Source organism: Oreochromis niloticus, linkage group LG12 (assembly GCF_001858045.2).
Source record: "Oreochromis niloticus isolate F11D_XX linkage group LG12, O_niloticus_UMD_NMBU, whole genome shotgun sequence".
Taxonomy (NCBI): domain Eukaryota; kingdom Metazoa; phylum Chordata; class Actinopteri; order Cichliformes; family Cichlidae; genus Oreochromis; species Oreochromis niloticus.
The window spans coordinates 22,267,999-22,285,623 of NC_031977.2; the positions used below are offsets into that span (position 1 = coordinate 22,267,999).

A 17,625-nucleotide genomic window follows, 5' to 3' on the forward strand; every position below is an offset into this window, starting at 1 on the left:
GTTTGTGTCCTTCGTGACTCTTTGTTCACTCCATGAAAGCGTGAAGATTGCCCTCCAACCCGCACCTGATGTTTCAGTGAAATTGCTCTGGTTCCATTTTAAGGCAAAGTGCGCCACCTAGTGACACAATGCTGGATTAGCACCAGAGCGGAAGTGACGAATTTATGGTGAGTAGAACCCACTATGACTATAATGTACATTTGAACGTTGTACTTTTATCACACTTATTTTGAGTAGAAAATGTTGTATTTATCATTTTATTTATTTTTTACTATAGTTTTACCTGATAGGCATTGTCACAGGTAAAAACTATTTAGCTGTCATACTAGCTCTAACTCCATTGGCGGTGCAAGTAAAAACACAATTGTGAAGCTACTTTAAGTATACAGTCACCAGACATTTTATTAGGTACACTTTGTTAGTACTGGGTTGGGTCAAGCTTTGCTTCATTCTTCATGACGAAGTGCTGGAAACATTCTTTAGAGATTTTGGTCCATATTGACATGATAGCATCGGACAGTTACTGCACATCCATGATGCAAATCTCCCCTTCTACCACATCCCAAAGGTGCTCTGTTGGATTTAGATCCAGTGACTGTCGAAGCCACTTGAGTACAGTTGTCATTTTTAAGACAACAGTTTGAGATTATTTGAGCTTTGTGACATAAACAGTTTTGTAGGTAGGCTGTGGTGTACTTTTGGGTGGCTGCTTGGTGGTTGATACTAATCCCAAACTGGAAATGCTGGAATGTTGGAAAGAAAGACCATAGTGCTTGTGCGAATGAGGAAAGTGAATGTAAAGCGCTTCAAGTACTATATAAGAACCAGTCCACTTACCATTTAAGCAATGCTCACTTGGTACTAAAGAGCCCAAACTGCCCCAAGTAAATAATCCGACACAATTACATTACCACCAACAACCTGAACTGTTGATGCAGGAGGAATCCACCAAATTCTGACTCTACAATCCAAATGTTGCAGCAGAAATTGAGAAATTCAGATTCATCTCTTGCTGTCCTAATCTGGTGAGCCTGTGTGAATTGTAGACCACACTGTCTAACACTTTTGACAGTTCTTAGTTGACAGGAGTGTCACCCAGTGTGGTCTTCTGCTGCTTCATTCCAACTGCTTTAGTGTTCAACATGTTGTGTGTTCCCTGTTCTCTTGTGCATACTTTGGTTGATTATTTCATTTATTTAATGTTGCCTTCTGATCAGCTCGAAGCAGTCAGGTCATTCTACTCTGACCTCTGGCATCAACGAGGCATTTTCACCCTGAAAACTGTTGCTCACTGGATATTTTTTCTTTTTCAGACCGTTCTCTGTAAACCCCAGAGATGGTTGTGAGGAAAAATTGCAGTAGATCAGCAGCTTCTGAAATACTGCCATGTAAAGTTGCTTAATTCACTGTTCTTCCCCACTCTAATGCTCCAATTGAACTTCAGTAGGTCATCTTGACCATGTCTACCTACGTATCTACCCAAATGCACCAAATTGCTGCCACGTGATTGGTTTTTTTAGATATTCGCATTGATATGATGCAAATGTTGTTTGTCCTAAATTGTCACAAAGTTGAACAGGCCAATCTGAAAAATATAAACATTAACATCAAAAGACATCATTCATCCACCTTCTTTGCTGCTTCTTCTTTACTGGGTCACAGCAGGAGCCTATCCTAGTTGTCACAGGGCAAACTCTGGGGTACATCCTGGACAGGACGCCAGTCTGTCAGGGCTAACACATAGATGCAGGGAATCTTTCACACCTATGGCCAATTAAGAATCACGAATTACCCTAATACCCATGTCTTTGCCTCAAAGACAACATGCCACTCAGATGTACAGCTGCTTTCATTTGTCTTGGCTCTTCCTCTTGAGCATTTCAAAGCAATTTGTGCATTCATAATTGCTGAGAGACACGTGCTCTACAGCAGTGGTCTGCCTTATTATTTTGCACACCAAAGGGCAAGCCACAATTTCAAGGCACCGCTTATATTCATATCAGCAGAAAGTGATTTTTTTTCACAGCAAAAGTGTCAAAACTTATGCCTCAATCACCTTATGAGACACTTTCAGAGTTCAACAAGTGGTCTTGCTGAACCCTGATTAGTATCCGGGCTCTTTTGAAGCAGGTCTGAAGGGATTATTTTATGAGGAAACTGTGACTCAATTCTTCAATACCTTTAAAAACAATCCAAGCAAGAAATGATTAGGCAGAATCAACCCATGCTTTTATTTAATCCATTGCATATAAAAACTTTTTTCATTCTTTTTATTTGTTTTTTACATAAAGTTGTATGATCTACAGTGCTATCCAATAGACTGCAATTAACAAGGAATCCATTAAAATAACATTTTAATTGTCCTGTGAAACGTCCAGACAAGTTGGCATTCTAAAGACATAACCCAAAATATAATTGTCCCAAAGACCTTTTTTTCTTCTTTTTTTTTTGTCTTAAAGTTACAGTTTGTATTCTCCTTTCATACCATAAAAAAATAGAACACATAATGAGAAAAGAACCCACTATTTCCATTGGTCCAGGGCTGTTTAGAATCTACAGTATGTGTGTCAAAATAAGAGTCCATGTTTCAGGACAATGATGCAGTCGCCCAAACCCCTTGAATCCCACCCCCCCCACCCCATACCCCCACCCCACCTCTCCCTTCACTACACAAATATAATAAACCCTTCTCCTGTGCAGGCAGAGAGATGTCAGTGGTTTTGGATATTGCAAGTAATGTGAGTGGTAGTGCGGGCAGAGCATAGATAAGCAACACACCGCCAGTGTTTCAGCCATAATTAATGCAGCAGTGGCTGAACATGCAGATGTGTCTCGAAGCCTCTGTGCTTTGTAGGGTCGTAGTCAAGCAACAGCTATACACTACTGTTGCGCCCCATTCAGTGTTTCTGTAGCTGCGAGACAGCCACGCAGAAGCAGGTGATGCGGGAGCCAAAAAAGCGACTCCCGCATCACGTTTCCTTCTGACAGGCTGAGTCACATCTGTGAGTGTAGAGGCAGAGCGTAAAGGAAGTGTGAGCTGTTCAGACCAGGTCTACAGCAAACTCGACTCTTGGGACATCCGGCTGGCTATAGGCCACACATCACTCATGTGGTAAATCTCAGGCTTGCGGTCGAACCGAATCTCCGCACACGTCCGCACCGACGGCGTATTTTCAAAGCAGCGCCGTAGCTGCGAGAGAGAGCAAACCGTGTTTGGCTGTGATTGTGGAAAAGGCAACTTTTCTCAGCAGGAGATCGGGCCGACCCAAGCCAAAAAGATTCACCACTGCAGCAAAAAGAGAACTAGAGAATTCAAAAAAATAAAAAGGCTAAAAGTAAATGACGTGTTGAATTTAAGGCACAGCCCATGGGCCAAGGAACAGTTTCTTTTTTTTTCTTAAAAAAAACAATTTGGCTTTCCCTCTCTCTTCACTGAGCTACTTCTCAGCTAAGCAACATGTCGATGGATCGGTTTTTGTTTTTTTTTTCCTTTTTTGTTGTTTTTTTTACACCGAAGCTCATGTGTAATAAACATTCTCTCAACAAGAGGTACATAATACAGCCACGCCATCACCAAAAGGGATGATAAGAATCAACCATTTACAGCAAACTGCATTATGATAGTAATAACATTAATAATTATATATTATGTACAGCACAATAAATATATGTTTGTAAACAGCGATAAAACCAGAAAATTTTTTATTACAGGTAAGGGCTCTGGGTGAGGATGGGGGGGAAAAAAGTAAGAAAGAAAAGTATTGGCACAAAATGAAAGATTAAATAAAAAGTTTTAAAATGACACGTAATCAAAACGAGCACTCTTTAAAAAGCGGTGTGCAGTACTTCAAGTGTTTTTTTTTCTTTAAAGAGGTGGATTTTCTTTTAAATATTTTATGTACACTGGGGTTAAAAAGTATATTTGGATATTGTAACCTGCAAGCCTGCGATGTGGTCTACGCTACAGTGAAATATTTACTGTACCATCTTCATAATGCAAAAAAAAAAAAAACTAAACACACACACAAAGAGGAAAAAAAAGAATCAAGCAATAAATAATAAATTGAGGCGTAAAATATGATAGAAAAAAGTGAAGAGTTTTGGCTGTGATGTAGGGCGACAACGTTCAAGCCTATGTGCGCATGTGTTTTGGCAAGTTTAAATAAAACAATAAATGCAATCATAAACGAATACATGTATCTGTGCAAGAGTATCTATGTAGAGGATATCTGACGACTGCACGATGGAGCTGATTGTCTTGTCGAAAACAAAGACAGTAACTGGAGTTAATGTCGTGTAGGCAAAGAAAACCCAATAAAAACAAAAACGTGTTTGTGATGAAAAGCACATTTACAACACGTAAAAGAAAACACCGTGACCGGAAAAAAAAGCAGCAGTTCTTGATGTGCGCGTCAAATAAGGGCAAGAAAATGAAAAGAAGGACGATAAAAAGCTTTTGTAGCATTTGTATAAAATCACCCTATAATACCATTTCTATTTCTGTATACTTGGAGCACTAAACAAGCTTCTAAAAAAGGTGCTGTTTGTATCAACTACAAAGCATTGCATTGTCTTAGGATGTGTTCAAAAGAACTGCAGGCAACGACAATTAAATTTAAAGGCTTGTAACAATGTAACTGAAGCGTGAAAACCTCGGCTTTCACGCTTCCTTCTCGGTGAAGACGCTCACCAAAAACAATAGTTATTATGAATGAATTCCAAAATTCAAACTCACAGGACAAACCAAATATGAGTACAGTGGCATGGAAATAGTAGTATAAATGCTATTGGAGCAAGTGCAAACAGCTCAGAACACTCAATGTAACCCAGCTATAAAGATATCCCCTTCGAGAAAAAAAACAAAACAAAACAAAAAAACACTGAATATCTTCGACACGTTTCTCCCCCATTGGTTTCCAAAAGTTCCCTCGTTTTCTTTATTTCTAACAAAACAGAGCCTAAGATTGCAAAAGTAAATTCTAGAAAATATCTGAATCTTACATACAGTACGATACAAAAAAATTAAAGAGGTCTAGGACAGCGACACAGCCGTTTCGATTTGAGCTTGGTGTCAGTCAGGTTTTCAAGGAAGACTTCCACAGCAGAAATGTGTCTCCAAAAGCTCCCCGGTGTGCTGCAGCTTTCATCTCTGCGGCGCCCCGTCAGGTTTTCTCGACCGGATGACAGCATAACGTGCCTCCTAATTTGTAGCGGGAGGGGGGGATATGACCTAACCGAGAGGGAGGTTCTCCTTGAACACGCCAACAACTGTCTCTGTAGAGTATGGGCACTTAATAAAACACGGAAACACTGGAAAACTTTCGGGCGAGGCTGAGACGAAGCAGAAAAGGAGGAAAACGTGATGTTACGTACGGTAAGAACAGCACGGAGCAGACTGTGAACTGCTGGTCCACATCCTAAACTTAACCCTGTAAAAGGGAGGGGGGGCTGTAAAGGTGAAATAAAGACACACCACTTCAGTACAAATGGGAATGGAAAGGAGTTTTCCTGAGTGCAAAAAAACTTGAAGTAGTACCGGTGGGCGTGTCTGAACAAAGCGGGCAGGGAGGAGTGGCCAAGGTGGGGAGCAGCGCACGCTTTGGAACCAGAAACATGGATGTATAAAAAACACACACAGATTCAACAAAACCCAAAAAATATTCTATAAATAATTATCTGTCATTACTAAGAAGAAGAGTTAATCAGATGCTGTCCATAAACTGCTATGTGTCAGGGGATTTCGCTTTCTCCTCTTCCTCCTCTTCCTCCTCCTCTTCTGCTACCTCTTCCTCGACAACACATGATTGTGAGCAGGGTGTTTCTCCCTCTTCTACTACCTCATCATCGTCATCATCGTCCTCCCCCACCTGTTCGTCCAAAGGTATCTCTGTTGATTCAGAGTCCTGCGTACAGAGTGTTTTAGAATCAGTACAGCTGTTTTCCTCCTCCTCCTCTTCCTCCTCCTCCTCCTCCTCTGGCTGGCTGCCGCTGTCTTTCTCAGTGTCCGACTCCCCGTCCTCCTCCAGGGTGAGCTCGAATTGGAACTTGTCCCCTCCCGGAGGTCGAGTGCTGTCCTCAGGCTCGTCCAACGCAGGGGAGGGACTTTGGGGGATGGTGCTTTGGTACCACTCTCTGTTGTCTTCCAACGTGTCCAGGATGTCCTGGGCATCCGGATGGACCAGGTCAGCCCACGTCTCCCACAAAGGGTGGACGATATAGTCTATGAATCCAACCTACAGAGGACACGCAGGGAAAACATGACTCTCAGTGTGTGTCTGCACAGTACACACGTACAGTACGCTTATCTGCCTGTGTGTGTTACCTGGCTCTTTTCCACTGAGGCATTGTGTTTGTCACACATGGGGCTGATCTCCATGCCCCTCTCCCGTTCTCGGTCACCTTGGCTGAAAAACTCTTCCATGATGCGATCCGTCCACTGCCGGTACAGCTGCAGAGGCTTGGTGGGGTTGCTCAAATCTGCACAGTGCACCATGTTCTGGAGAACCTGAATGTGACGGGTAACACAGTCTAAAACACAGCGCCAATGTCCCAAAAGACAATATAGATAGCAGCAGTAAATACCACAACAGAGATGTGGATATTAGACAACCAGTTTTACCTGTATCCTGTCAGAATAGTTATCCAGCAGTAAGACACCAGAGCTGGTCACTTTCTTAGTTTCCACCATTGTTTTCAGATCAGCCAGCAGATTCATGTGCTTGGACATGTCTGTAGCTAGCACCTTAGAAAGACCAACAACAAACTGTTACTAGTACTCAGCAAAGAACACTGTCGCTTAATTTGTACGTAATATACTACACACCACGCTTTCTACTCAGACTTTATTACAAGAGATGAAACTCTTTTCACTTACGATGTCAATGACCATCTTTCGCAGTGATTGTCTTTGTTTTTTGGTCAAGTTTTGGAAGATGTCACAGTTCTCCTCTTGCAGGAGCTTGAAACCGACTGCTAGATGATGGTTCTCCAAGACAGACGAGTCATTGTACATCAGCGCCAACTCTGAATCTGCAGGGGGGAAACAGTTGGTTAGTTTAGTTTGCAGAAACTTAGCAGGAAGCTGATACGTCTGCTGGTACACTTCTGTTCATCCAACTGGAAATTCTTTTCAAGTTGCTTTTAGGCTAAGCTTAAGTTGATACACGCTGCAAGCCACTTTGTAACCCGCCCCATCTCTTCCTTTTCATGCTTTGTCCTGTTAAATCGGTGTCTGCAGTCATGCATGCCTGCTCTTGTTCTGTTCTGGAGGTGTTGCTGCTGCTCTCAGTGCCTTGTGCTTTCCACACATGTGCATGTGCCAAAACCATACTGCCAAATACAAATTACCATAGATGGGAACAGCAATTCTAAACTGTGCATTTCAGTTTAATTAGATCCATAAGACAATAAATGTGCAACAATTGCCTATTAGTGCAACAAATTTCTCTAATGGTGTCTTCCTGAATTTTATGTGTGCTGCTATGGATTCCTTGGTGAATGAGCAGCAGAAGAAAGTCCCATCATGTTTACCGCTGAGAGATTTCCCACTCGCGGTCATTTGAAGGACCTCTAGCTGTATTTAGATTTTCCATTAAGATGCATTAGTCTTGGCCACAGTGAAACCGAGCAGCAGAACAGAGAAAGGGGATCCTGCTCCGTTGCTCTCTGGCTGACAGCAGATCATTCTGGTGGCACTTAACAAGGATGACTCACACTGCCTTTACTGCAGGGATTCCCCATTTGGGGCTTATGGTAAGCACTACACATTTTATGTGTGTGTTACGTGTATGCGACTGCATAGTGTGCCTTCTGTTCTGAGGCTGGTGTTAGTAATACTCTTATGCTTTTGTGCCCAGTGGATATAAACTGCTTTTGTTTGAGTTTTCCTCTAAACTGCCAAATTAAAGTGATATTTGTGGTACCTCTAACCATAAGCAAGTGAGTCAGTTAAAGTGAGATAACAGGGGTTTAGTGTCTAGCTCAGGGATACATTAACAAACACAACAACATGAAGCAGGCATGCAAGTCTGGCTTGGTTAAAACTCAGTTCAGATGCTTCTAGCACTACTCTTGGTGTTAGCGTGTCACGCAGATTGTCTGGCTTTTATTTCTTTAGGTTTTGATAAATCTGTCTTTGTGATGTCTACCGTTCACTCAACAATGGAGATGACTGGAATTTAGCAACCAAAATGCAATGGCCTATAAGAAGAAATAAGACTCGCAGTGTTGATTAGCTACCACTTGATGTAAACAAGAAAATATTTAGGTCAGCACATATAGTGTGGCTACATTTGTCCTCAGGAGGACGTTTTCCTAAGAATCCTGAATGATGTTGAGTACAGGGATTAGGGCGATTATTGATCGTCTCTTTGAACTCCTCTGCTTTGGAATCACATGTCAAAGCCATCACACGTGCCTGCAAAAAACATGCTGGTAAACATGTGCATGTGTGCAGGCACTAAGTGTTTAAGCCCAACCTGCACAACTGGAGTTGATGCAAGAATCAATTCAGAGTTTGGATTAATTATGAAATGTGATTTATGAGAGAAATTATATTTATAATGCAGTGTTTGTGCATATGTATGTGTGCTAACGAAGCAGAGGCATCAATGTGCATGTTCTCACCTTTGTGCCAGAGTGTGTGCGTTTGTGAATACTTGGTAATGACACAGTTGCTAACACTCATATTCAGGCTTACTGGTGTTAATGAGGAACTGGTTCGAGACTCCGGGATGGTCCACGTCATGAATTGCACTGGCGAAGATGGCAGCGAGGATCTCAAGGTCTGTGAACACAGCCTGGAAAGAAGAAGAAGCAAGTGTTGAAGGGAGAGCGGAGGGCACTGATGCGAGAGTCAGCTCGCTGGATAAAAATACCCTTTCAAGTTTAGAGCCATTGATTGGACGTGAAGAAGGAGTTTGATTGAAGCTGATTGTGGAAGCATGGCCTACGTGTTTGTGAGTATATGTATGTCAATGCATGTGTACAAGAGCGTTCCACGTCTTTGTGTGTGTGTGTGCACTTGCACCTCACCTCAAGGGCAGGGGTGGATAGCAGCACGTGAGTTGACTGGGTGACGTCAGCAGCATGGATGTTGTTATGATAGGCCACATCGGCATGGTAATGGTCTTCTAAGGTCATCAGGTAGGTTATAAAGGTGTCAAGTGGAATTTTAAAAGTTTTTAACAAGTCTCTCTCCTGCAAATGAGAAATAACAAAGTGGGGGGGGGGTGTTATTAAAATTTAGACAATTTGGACAATTTGGGGATTCATCAAGCAGCAAAAGAGCCAGAAAAACAGAAGAAGGAAGTCTTTACCTGGAATATTGTGTACATCATGACTGTCAGTGGTCGATTCCCAGAAAATTCGGAGATTTTAAAAACATTAAGGCCCCATTTATTCACATGCTCCAACTCCTGAAAAAATCAAAACCCCAAAAAACAATGAGATAAGATCAGAAATAAATTCCCTCTACTATATACAGCAAATTGCACACGCTGTGCACTATATTTATGTAAAATGCACACAAACACACCTTAGCAAGTTCATCTTCGGTCTCGGTCTTGACCCCAAATCGAGGGATGTTAGAGTTTGTGAGGCTGGATGAGTGCTGCAGCTTTTTCACCCCACTGATCTGAGACATGGGCTTGTTCTTCTTCTCCTTCTCCTTTTGCGTTTGAGGGGATGGCATCTCGACTTCATGCTGCTTGTCTGGAGAGACACAGCGCAGAAAAAAAAGAAAAGAAAAGTGAATACAAAGATTGTCACGATGCAGGAAGGAGGGCGAGTCTATCTACCCGTGTCATCACTCACCCAGGAAGGTGTTGGAGATGAACTCAGAGACTTGGTTCCCAGAGCGGCTCATCTCCGAGAGGTGCGTGAGCTCTCTATTCAACATCCTCTTGAACTGAAAGCGGAGCACACGTATATGAATAATGGGTTCAGTGTCTCGGAAAAAGGCATAATCACAATTACTTGGTTTTTCAGGTCAGAGGAGTTCAGAGGCACTTAATAATGTCATTTTCAAGTAGAGAACAGAAGTTCCAGAACGTGGAAAAAAAAAATCTATGCACGTAAAGAAAACAGATGATTTGATGGCATACACATTCCTAATAGCAGCAGCCTTTTGCAGACAGATTTTTAAAATTTCAAGGAACAATACAGTAGTTATTCCCAGAAATGTCACCTTTCCTCACAGAACACACACACACACACACACACACACACAGATTTAGAGGGCTACTGCCCTGGAAAAACTGACCAAATTTATCAGTTTTTTTTAAATGAGGGTTTTTTTGTTTGTTTTTTTCGCTACCCTGCCAGTCTCTCCCGCCCTCTTTCTCTCTCGATTTCCTCATTTGCTCTTAGCTCTCCTGTGCCTAATTGAAGTGGCAGGCCCAAATTTAGCTGCAGCTTTGGGTTTGAAGATCAAATTGATTGATGTGGAGGCAAAAGCTTTAAATCACTGATGTTCCAAACCACAAAGTTACAAAACAGATATTTAAAAAAAATAATTTTTTAATTATGAATATAAATTGTAAAATGCACAGTGTATATTAATGAATTATATAAAGCCATACTGATCACTTTAAGCAAGCCATAACAACACAGCAAACTCCTTACAGCTCAGCCTGATTTAAGAACACCCACAGGCTTTTTTATAATGATGACACCAGAGGCTGCGAGCCACTTGCAGCCATTGTAGCAGAAAAGCGACAAATACAATAATTACAAACATATAAAAATAGCAAAATATAAATAAAAATGCAACCTACAAGATTTCCAGATTTCTGTATAACCTAAAATTAAAAGATTACGGACCTAAAAAAAAGGAGAGACCTAAGAGTTGCTGTTTTCTTTGACCTAAGAGGCCACTTGTGCCGTTTAACCTTTGAAATGACCAGAATGGAAATAACGATCCACAGATTTTGTGAAAACATCTGTGCTCTTGAATCCAAAGTCACCTAAATTTTTTTGTTTTCTGTGCATTACACCCAGGCAGCACCGTGCGAGCACAACATCGGCTCTTCACATCACAAATGCATCAAAATGGATAACTGACACAGAAATCTCACACCAATGCAGCAACAGTTCAAGGAGACATATGACGTGCTTCGTATATCTCAACTGGTCTGAGGGATGAACCTAAGTTAAAAAAACCACCTCTGCTCGATGAAAATTAATTCAAGCGATCACATCAAACTAGGTGTGAAGCACATGAATATATAAATAAACTACACTAATATAAGAAGGGATCTTACCTTTATGTATCCCCAGGACACAGAGAGCAAATAATTTGCTTCAGGCATTTTGACAAATCAAGCAAACCGATCCAGAACCAGAAAAGGTGCAGCCCGGTATACTGCTCAGTCGATGAAAACACTAGACAGCTAGTAAAACAAAAGCAGTTCCCGCCAGTTAAAAGACCTCAACCTGAGGAGCCCGCGGAGCTCGATTCCAAGTAAATCAGCTGTGCAGAGTCCGTAAGTGAAGCATTGCGTTCTTGTCCTGCAAATAACCAAAGAACCGAGCCGAAGAAAAACAGATTCTGACAGAGAAGCGGAAGAAACGTGTCTCCCCAAAGATCCGATGCGAGCATATTGTGACCACACACGGTGACACAGATTGGCATGTGAACACACACACACCGAGTCAAGCACAGGGATGCACTGCTGAGTCTGTGAATAATTGATGATGGTGCGGATGCTTAGTAGATGCCAAAGCACCAGGACAGCAAAATTTTTCTCTCAGCAGCTCCCAAACAGGACTGCCTGGCTGCTTCTGTATGTGTGACACAAGCTCCCATGTGAAGCGCACAGGCTGCCTCCCTCACACGGTCGTACGACAGCAGCGAATCAGGGCCCAGATATGAAAGAAGTGTGAGCTCATCATCATCTCTGATTGGTTTGGATTGGAACAGACCTGAGACTGCCTGCTGTTTGATTGGCTGGGACTGAGGTCAGTGGAAAAATCTACCCCTTCCCTTTCCTTTAATTCCTGCGGTGCAAGGGGGATGTTAGTTTGTGTATGCATGTGTGTGTGTACAGTACATACCTACATTTGTGTGTATGCAAAACACGTTCATATAAGATGCGTGGCCGACTGTTCTAACCTTCTGCACAGCTTGCTATACAAGTGCAGGTTACCTCATCCAACATGATATAATATTTAAAAAAACTGAGGTCACCTTCCACCCCGGTATTCAAGCGAGGTGAGTCACAGCAGCATCACTGATGAGATGATGTAAACACACAAAAAAAACCATCATTAGTCTTACAAAAAGAATGAGCGTCACAGTTATCTGAAGTGGGCTCAATAGGACAGAAACTGAAAGTGCTGCAGCCACACAGGCTGCTCCGTGTGCATGTCAGCAAGCTCGGGAGGTTGTCGCTTTAATTGAAAGCAAAAGATCAAACCTTATTCAAGCAAGAGTTTTTGTTTTTCTGTCTGAAGCAGCGCCAAGCGACAAACACCTCCAAAGTGAGTATATCCACCTAATGCTTTATGAGTGCATTTCATGTCTCCAGCAGTCATTTTTTAATGTTGACATCCAGCATCATTGAATTATCCGCCGATAATCTCAAATTATCTCTTAAATTTGAAATTTTACAGGAAAACCCATGTCGAGTCAGCTCACCAATGATGTCCCAATGCAAACAAATAAAAATCATTACAAAGCTCTGAAGATATTCCTCATAATTAAGCTTAAAATTCTCAGAGGGCATTGACAGAGAGCTGTTTGCAGTTTGCTGCAATTAAAATGTGCAGGGCATCTGAATTTTGTCCTACCAAAATTCGTGATATTAGATGTGTAAGCTCAAATAATTACTGGACTGCTTCTTGTAATTGCAGGTGTGGAAAATTCTGAACTGCGATACTATTCTTAGGATCTGGACAGGGGGTATTTCTAAGAAAAGCAGAACCAAACTTTGGCTATAAACATGTTTACTTTGGAGTTTGGTTTATTTAAAGAAATGTTTTAGTAGAAACACTTGTTTATGCTCTTCAAATTACCTGTTGAGGTTCTGGTCCAAAAACATTTCCAATCAATGTTCAGAGTTCAGACAGTGTGCAAGTTTTGATATTACAGCTTCACTAATAAATATTGCAGTGATGATGATGGATCATTTTTCTAATCATCACCACCATCTAAATTACCCTACCCCATAAACAAGGGATGTCTAACACATGGTCCTATCCTTATCAGGGTTGTGGGAGTGGTTGGAGCCTATCCCAGCTACCATAGGGCGAGAGGCAGGGTACACCCTGGACAGATGGCCAGTCTGTTGCAGGGCAGAGATAAAATGAAGAGATAAAACTTGAGAGAACAGCATGTTTGCCCCTGAAAAAAGGGCCACATCAAACATCTGGGAGATGAGGGAAAAAAGGCCCAGCATTTTATTTATTTCTATCAGGTGGCACCACATATAAAACAGTGGAACACGACCGCACGGTAATTAACACGTAATCCATGACACACAAGCATAAATGTCGGGGATGATGTCGGCCACTAACATAGGTAACGTCGAAAGCACTGCAATGGCTGCCTGCAAAAGGCCTCAGTAATGCTGATGTGCATTAATAAACAGAATATAAAACTACAATTGTCAAAGTTAAAAAGATTATTCTAGTATTATTATTATAAACTTCTTTTTAAAAATTAGAATCTTTAAAAAACAGTGACAACAGTGCTTTTAATTTGAACCATAATCAGGAATATTGAAACTTGCTCACACCCACACAAAACATCCACAGCCCCTGTGTTTCTTTAGGTTTAGAGTCTGTTCTTTCTTTTTCTTGTTGTGTGTGTAAACGCACATGTGTGCATGCATGGGTCGAGTGTTTACATTGATTGAAAAGGGACCGAACCTGTCTCTGATTACTTTACACCCCACTTCCACAGCCTGTTTGGCACTGTGAGTAATTTACAGCTACACTGGAGCAGATGAGCCCACCGGCTAGCCGAGATCCAGTCGCTTTGATTGACTCGCAGCCAAGCAGGCCAGCACAGGCCCAACACACGCGCACATGTGTGCACGCACAACACATGGTCTCCTCTCAGGTGGAGTGTTTACACAACGCCCACTGACACCTCACCGATCCACACAAACTCCCACTCGCTGTCACGCGAACACACACAAGGCAATAGCTTAGCCAAGAGGTGTGAACTCAAACTATTGGGTAAAAATTGGAAAGTGTCACACCGAGCATAGATGTGTGTTGTGACCAAAAATATCTGTTCCTGCTGTATATATAGCTTGCAACACCTCCAGATCAATGCATTTTTTTCGTTTCTCACATTCTGCATTTATTCGGGCAGCAGACGCCCCCTCTCCGCAGAGGGAGCAGGAACACTTCAATTGTTGCTAGTGTTGTAGATGAAATGGGTCTGTCACCCATTCATGACATACAGAAGACACCAAGGAGGAAATCCATATGTAGGAAGGCTACAAACAGGTAACGGTAAGACTATCATAAAAAGGTTGGTGGTTCGATCCCCCGGCTCCTCCAATCCACACGTAAAAATGTGTCACAGGGCCAATACATGCATGTGCATGACTGTTAGGAAAAGGGCTGTACCACACAAATACTAGTCCATGTACCATTTATAGCACAGAGTATACCTATGAAAACTAAGATCAGCAGCAAGATGCAAAAGCAAAGAGAACTAGCCACTAATTCAGCCACTGAAGAATGAGTCTGACCCACATGTGTAAGCCCTCCTCGCTGAACTAGATCCAAATTTTAGGGACAAGACAGTTTGTTGGAAAACATCAACAACACTCGAGCACAGAAAAGGTGCAAAATGTGAATGTAACTTCTTTTTTTGAATTTGATACTGATACTAAAGAGAAGCTACATCTTATTCAGGAAAAGCAGAAACATCTCCTCGCACAGATCTGAGATCAGTGATGTGAGACTTTCTTGAAATGAGCTGCTAAGAAACACTAATTTGAAAATAGTGAAATATCAAAAGAATAATACTTTTAATAATTTAAAAGTATCACTGCAACAAGTGGAGGAGCTATAATCAGTGGTTACTGGTTATACTTGCACATATTGTCTGTTGGCCTCATTAATTGAAACTTTGGCCACATTCAATAACAGCACCTGCCATTATAGCAGTGTACATATATAACAGGAAAAGCATCATTTAGCACAGGTCCATATTACAGACTTTGGTATTTACTTTACCTGCTGCAACAATTAGAGAGTCATTATAAAAACAGAAGATATCCACCAACACCCACTGGCTGCTGCTGATTTGCAAAAGACAGGGAAGCTCAACCTTACAGGTTTAGGTTAAAAAGAGAAGTGACACGATCCAGATTCTTGTTCAGGTGTCGCACCAGTCGCACTGCAAGTGAATCAGACTTACTAAAACGGTGACACCAGAAAAACAGAAAGAAAGTTTTAATGAGTCACTTGCCATATGCTAGAAGATCAGCAGATGAGATCACGACACAACCAAAATACACAAGTCTTAACTCCTTCCCACATAAAAAGACATTTGATCACCTCCCCAGTACCCTTAATGACGAGTTTTGAGACCTCAGTAAACATCAATAAAGACGTTGTTTGACGACCATCAGAATAGGTTCTAGGTTTTTCCAAGGGACGCCCTAGTAAGCTGTATACAAAAACATCACCCTCACTAACTTCTGATTCACACCTTGTCATTTTGTCCTGGAAGAAACCGCTCAGTTCAGAAAAGAGTAACAAGAGTTGCCCCTAGTAGGAGTCCAAAAGGGGGAAAGAGATCTTGCCTTTAGTAAAAAGGACTCCTTCAACCCTGAACATCCAAGCGTGACACCCTGATATTTCAAATGAGAAAACTGCCAACGCTAATCAGACTTGACTAGTACACATCAATCTTACAGAAGAGCAAAAGAATCCCAGAAATACTTAATCACACACAAAGGAAAAACATCTAACCACGGGAGTATCCTGAACTTGAACCCACACAGAACCAACGAGTGTCACCTCAGAGACCCATACGACATCACGGCAAAGCGTCTAATAGACACGCTGTCTGTTAGACGTGTGTCCATTTCACGCTTTGCCTCTGCAAAAGGGTGAAATAGACACACATGCAGAAGTTGAATTACCAGCAAGGGGAAATAATAGATAATAATATGTAATAATAATAATAATAATAAAAAAAGCCAAGAAGTCAGTAGTGAGTAAAAAACATATGAAGTACATTACAGGATCCTTAATCAGTAGAAACGATTAAGCTGGGTGGCTAATATGTACATACTGTCCGTGTAACTGTGTTAATAATGTCTAAGAGTCAAAGCTTGAAATGGACAAGCTATGCCAGTGGATCATTACAAGTTTTGCCATGATACTGGGTTGCAGAGACGTGTGCACTTTTAATGTCAAAGAAGGTGTTACAATTGCAAACAACTTGTTTCATTTGGTGTACAATGGGTGTGTGTGCTGTGTGTGTTTTTAGCTACTGTGTGAAAGTGCATTAAGAAGAATGGCAGTACGAATGTCCTGGAGGGCAAACTGACCTTGCCTAACCTACTGTCACAGCAGCCTCTGAGCCTAACAGAGTAACCTTGGGAATAGTGGTATTCCAATGTGACGTGCATTATTTTACCAGAATATATTGTGACCTGATTTGAGGTCAGAGATGATGAATGGGAACGCACAAGGAACTGTACTTATGGGTGGTGAGTTTTCACAATGGTCCCAAACATTGAGAGGAGAAGTGATTTTGCTGTAATTTTATGTCATTTTCCTCAAATGAATTCAATCTTTTTTTTTTGGTTTCTTTTATTTATCTCGATGATGAGCTGAGGATAGCTTTAAACGCCGACGTTAAAGTCTGCGGGCTCCACACATAAAGTAATGGCCATGTGTGGGAGACGTAGCGACTGTATTACATGTGATGTCTTTGTCTGTACGTGTGTGAGTGTGTATGTGTGCATTGCTGGAGTGAGATAGCAGGGCGGCTGAGCCTGTGGCTGTTGCCATGACGACCAAAGATAGCTGTGCTGGTAAAAGAGAGCATGTTACAGTTTTTCTTTTTCCTCCCTCCCTCTCTCTCTCTCTTTTTAAAGAAGTGATTTTTGAACATTTAAATGAGGCAGATGTGCAGGGTGATGTGTGTGATCGCACTAACATCAGGGGTGAACCTGTGCTTTTTTGTTTGATTCCTTTGTCTGTCTCTCCTCTTGGTTCATCCCACCTCGTGTGACATCACAGTGTGTGACATCACCACAGCCCAGAGCTGATCAGCATTCAGAGCAGCACGGCGGCCTCTCTCCCTCTCTCACACACACGGACACACACACACACAGTGGAAGCGACTGAGCATGCTCATACCAAAACTCCTCGCTTGCATGACGATGCTATCGCTAACATATATAGACCATACAACATAAACAGACCAATGTGCGGTGTAATGACTGATGAGTACTGAGAAAGACATTAAACCACATAATTAAGCAGCACATAGATCAACCACACACACACACAAACAAACAAAATGTAGAAGAATCAAGTTTCTACAGTGCTGCTTTTACAGTGGGTTCATAAGGACTTATTATTAGGGATGAGGAGATCTAAAGACAAAGGAATTATGTTTAAAATCAACTACATCGACAGCCTGTG

At 41.8% G+C, this 17,625-nt stretch overlaps 1 protein-coding gene across 9 annotated transcripts in view; it reads right to left on the bottom strand.

Annotated features, from left to right (window-relative positions):
• Positions 1-2,709: 2,709 nt before the first annotated feature.
• The window catches only part of pde4d (phosphodiesterase 4D, cAMP-specific), a 198,525-nt gene continuing 183,609 nt past the window's right edge, over positions 2,710-17,625 (bottom strand). For 8 of the 9 annotated variants that reach the window (XM_003446136.5, XM_005452108.4, XM_005452109.4 and 5 more), the window contains 9 exons: positions 9,814-9,907; positions 9,536-9,711; positions 9,318-9,416; positions 9,034-9,198; positions 8,699-8,798; positions 6,875-7,029; positions 6,620-6,742; positions 6,323-6,505; positions 2,710-6,233 (listed from right to left, as the gene is read on the bottom strand). In XM_003446136.5, coding sequence (XP_003446184.2) covers positions 5,724-6,233; positions 6,323-6,505; positions 6,620-6,742; positions 6,875-7,029; positions 8,699-8,798; positions 9,034-9,198; positions 9,318-9,416; positions 9,536-9,711; positions 9,814-9,907 — 1,605 coding nt within the window. In that variant the 3' untranslated portion in view covers positions 2,710-5,723. Of the gene's footprint in view, positions 6,234-6,322; positions 6,506-6,619; positions 6,743-6,874; positions 7,030-8,698; positions 8,799-9,033; positions 9,199-9,317; positions 9,417-9,535; positions 9,712-9,813; positions 9,908-11,261; positions 12,448-17,625 lie in introns of those variants that run through there. The other variant, XM_025896864.1, reaches the window with a different exon arrangement.